The 3178-nt window shown below is 37.3% G+C and overlaps 1 protein-coding gene across 1 annotated transcript in view; it reads left to right on the top strand.

Annotated features, from left to right (window-relative positions):
- The first annotated feature begins 2481 nt into the window (after window positions 1-2481).
- LOC104540939 (chromosome unknown open reading frame, human C5orf63) overlaps window positions 2482-3178 on the top strand; it is a 4139-nt gene continuing 3442 nt past the window's right edge. The window contains exon 1 of the mRNA XM_010184861.1: window positions 2482-2601. Coding sequence (XP_010183163.1) covers window positions 2482-2601 — 120 coding nt within the window. The remainder of the gene's footprint in view (window positions 2602-3178) is intronic.

A 3178-nucleotide genomic window follows, 5' to 3' on the forward strand; every position in this document is an offset into this window, starting at 1 on the left:
AAGACTGCTGAAGACCTTGATCCCTATGGCAGTCTGCATACCAGGATTGGCCACAAACTAAAAATGTCATACCAACTTCATTCCCATTAAATAATGTGTTGTAGTCCTTAGAAAATCACAGTTTTCGTCAACAGAAAACTGACCCTAAAATTCTGTCCCAGTAAACCAGGACACCAGTCTTGTGCTAACTCTGAAAACAGCAGACTTTGCTTCAGTACTAGTACTGCTCAATGAAGATTTGCCCCTGAATTCTAAAGATAGTGCTGCATATAATTATTTAAAATTGGTAAGGAAGTAGGACACTGTGCTAGCTTATTCGTTTTGTGAGATCTTGAAGCTTAGTTACTAACATTGTGTTATTCATTCCTCTTCAATTGATGTTATGTTGGGAGTTGTCCACTGGACTCAAATATACCAGAGCATGAAGGGATCAAAAGGGTATAAAGGGGTGAACTGGAGCCATTGCATACGCATATGTGTAAATGTGGAGAATAAGATACATGAAAATGTAGGTTTTATTCATTCTACTGTTCACAGAACAATTTGGGAGCATTTTCCTTGTTTTGAAGGCACAAAATTTGGCTTGCTAGGCTGGCAACAAAAGCATTCATTTAAAAACTTGCCAGAGTGCAAACTATTTGTTTTGGAATTTTTATTCTGCATGTGAGAAGGCCGATATGCTGCTACTTTTTATGCCAAAACAACATCCATTCTGGGCACCTGTTTACTGTGGATGTAAAAATTTCTAAGTATGACTGAAGCTATTTATTGTCATCCAGTTTTGCATTTCTCCAAAAGGTTTCAAGCTTATTTTTGTGTTTGTTATGTAAAATACCAGACAATTAGTTTTCCATCTGGCTAAGTAAAACAAATGCAGTAGCTGCCAAGGACTATGACCAGTTGCAGTGTGTGCTGTGCCTGTCACCTGTAACTTTGCAGTTACAGCAAACATACCGCTCTCTCCTTCCAGCTGACTTATTGCTATCAAGCCTGACATGTACAGATGGAGAAGCATTTTTGTCCCAAACTAAACAGTAAATCCAAAGCCCATTTTTTGCAGGAAACACTATTTTAGATAACTTTTATTTTTACACAGCAAAGAAAAAAAAATACAATTCTTCCCTAGCATCTGAAATTTGACAGTTCAGGCTATAATTTTCAAAGGGTTTTAAAACACCTTTTCTTTATATTTGCTCTGTTGAAACTTCTGGAAACATGGCAAGTAGCCGTTACCAGCATCTTCTGGGAAAAAGGAAAAAAAAGCTCTCTGATAGTTCAGTAAGGCCAGTGAAACAGTGTCATGCCATCCGCTTGATTTTTGTTGTTATAGTTGCTTAGAAACATGGCAGTTAAGTAGCCTTAAGTTTAAAGTCCGCTGCACTCCTTAGCAGTTATGCTGGCTAAACTGTCTCCCTTAAAAAAGAACTAGGTAATATTAGTACTGAGAGATTCAGTGAATGCACTATGCTTGTCTTTACTGAACATCCTAAAACAAGCTTATCATTTGCACCCTCGTCTTGTTCACGCTTAAGTTGTTTTAACTTGTGCTGTTACATTGTGTGTTTGTGGTTAGGTGTGGTTAGAACTACAGGTAAGTTGTGCTTGAAACTGAACAGAAGCAGTTTGGCATTATGTAAAAGTAATTTGATTTTTCTGGTGTAAATTCTGATGTGAAGTGTTGTTGCTGATAGTCTCTGTGCAGACTCCCTTTTGCTTCTGGTTTTTGCCTTTCAGTCCTAAAATGCCTTGTAAAAGTCCCATTAAGACACAAGTTTGGAGGAAGCACTATTGTTATTAGTGTTACTATAGATAGGTGACTTCAAGACCTCAATGTGGCACCCTTCAACTAAACTAAATTTACTCACAGTCTTCCAAAGAAATCACAAACCCATCGACATCTCTCATACATTTAATTTGTTGGTGCAGAAGGGACTCAGGGCAATGTGCATGTTTTTAATACCAAGTTAAATGGTCTTGGCTGCAGCTTTTTATTCACTGCAGAAAGGATTATATTAGTATTCTGATCAGATAGAAATTAGTTTTTTTATGGAATAATTTTGTGTAATTAGAATATGTAGAATATGTCAGGCGCTGCAGCAAGATTACTGAGGTTCAAAGCACAGCATTTTGCCTTTTGTTAGTATCGTGTAATTCATACTGGCATCTGTGCAGTTGAAACACTATAGGGCATTTCTGTCAGCATTTGTGTTAGGGAATTTAAAAGAGGCATTTTAGCAAGAAAACAGTTGTTTTTTTTTTAAACTGGAACTACACTTTTTCAGCTATGCAATGTTTCTGGCTTGGTGCATGGTAAACTATTTTTCTAATTAATATGTTCATACTGTGAACATAAAAGTCTTGGGGAAATGGTTTGTGTATTTTAGAACTGCAACTGAAGTATCACATTTATCTTAACATTAAATTTCATGAGCTATAACTTTCCACAAAACAACTAAATGTTCTATTTTTGACCTTAACAGGATGATGGTGCTTTGTTTTCTGAGCAAAACACTGCAACTAGCAAGACATTCGTCTAGTCAGCTGGGGAGACAACTCTGTTCAGACAGCATAAATAAGCCAGTGTTGACTTTATTCACCAAGGTAAAAGTTGTTTACAGAATAAAGCTAGGCAAGACGGCATATTCATCAGCTTCCATATACACGAATCCCTGATGAAATGACTTGGCTATGCTTCTTGTCCTTTTCAAATCTGTGTAGTATTGGGCATTTTACTTTGAGGGTGTCTTTTACACCAAGCTTTACAGCACTGTTGTACTCTTGCTGTAGCAAGCAAGTAGTTACAACCAACAAATAAGATTTCAAGATAGTTGAATGCCACTAGGGTCCATTTACTAGTTGCATATTGTTCTCTAACTGCCAGTGTTTCATCATGGAAATGGAGAACAAAAATGAATTGTTACACATAATCTGCCTAGGACAAGCATCAGTGGCCAAAGTAGTGGCCAATGAGGCTCTTCAAAGCACTCATGTTCAATTTCAGCTCTACCTGTGAGACTGAAAATATATCCAGGTAGTGTTGGTAGTGCACGAGGAAAACGTAGATTGTGCTTTACCCTCTTCTTTCATATTGGCTGTTAACGGTAACAGGAATAAAATGTGAGCAAAGGTTTTTCTATGGCGTGATCAGACAGGATTTGTATGCATATTTAGGAAACGG

The sequence above is a fragment of the Mesitornis unicolor genome, unplaced genomic scaffold (assembly GCF_000695765.1).
Source record: "Mesitornis unicolor isolate BGI_N332 unplaced genomic scaffold, ASM69576v1 scaffold39005, whole genome shotgun sequence".
In the NCBI taxonomy this organism is placed as follows: Eukaryota; Metazoa; Chordata; class Aves; order Mesitornithiformes; family Mesitornithidae; genus Mesitornis; species Mesitornis unicolor.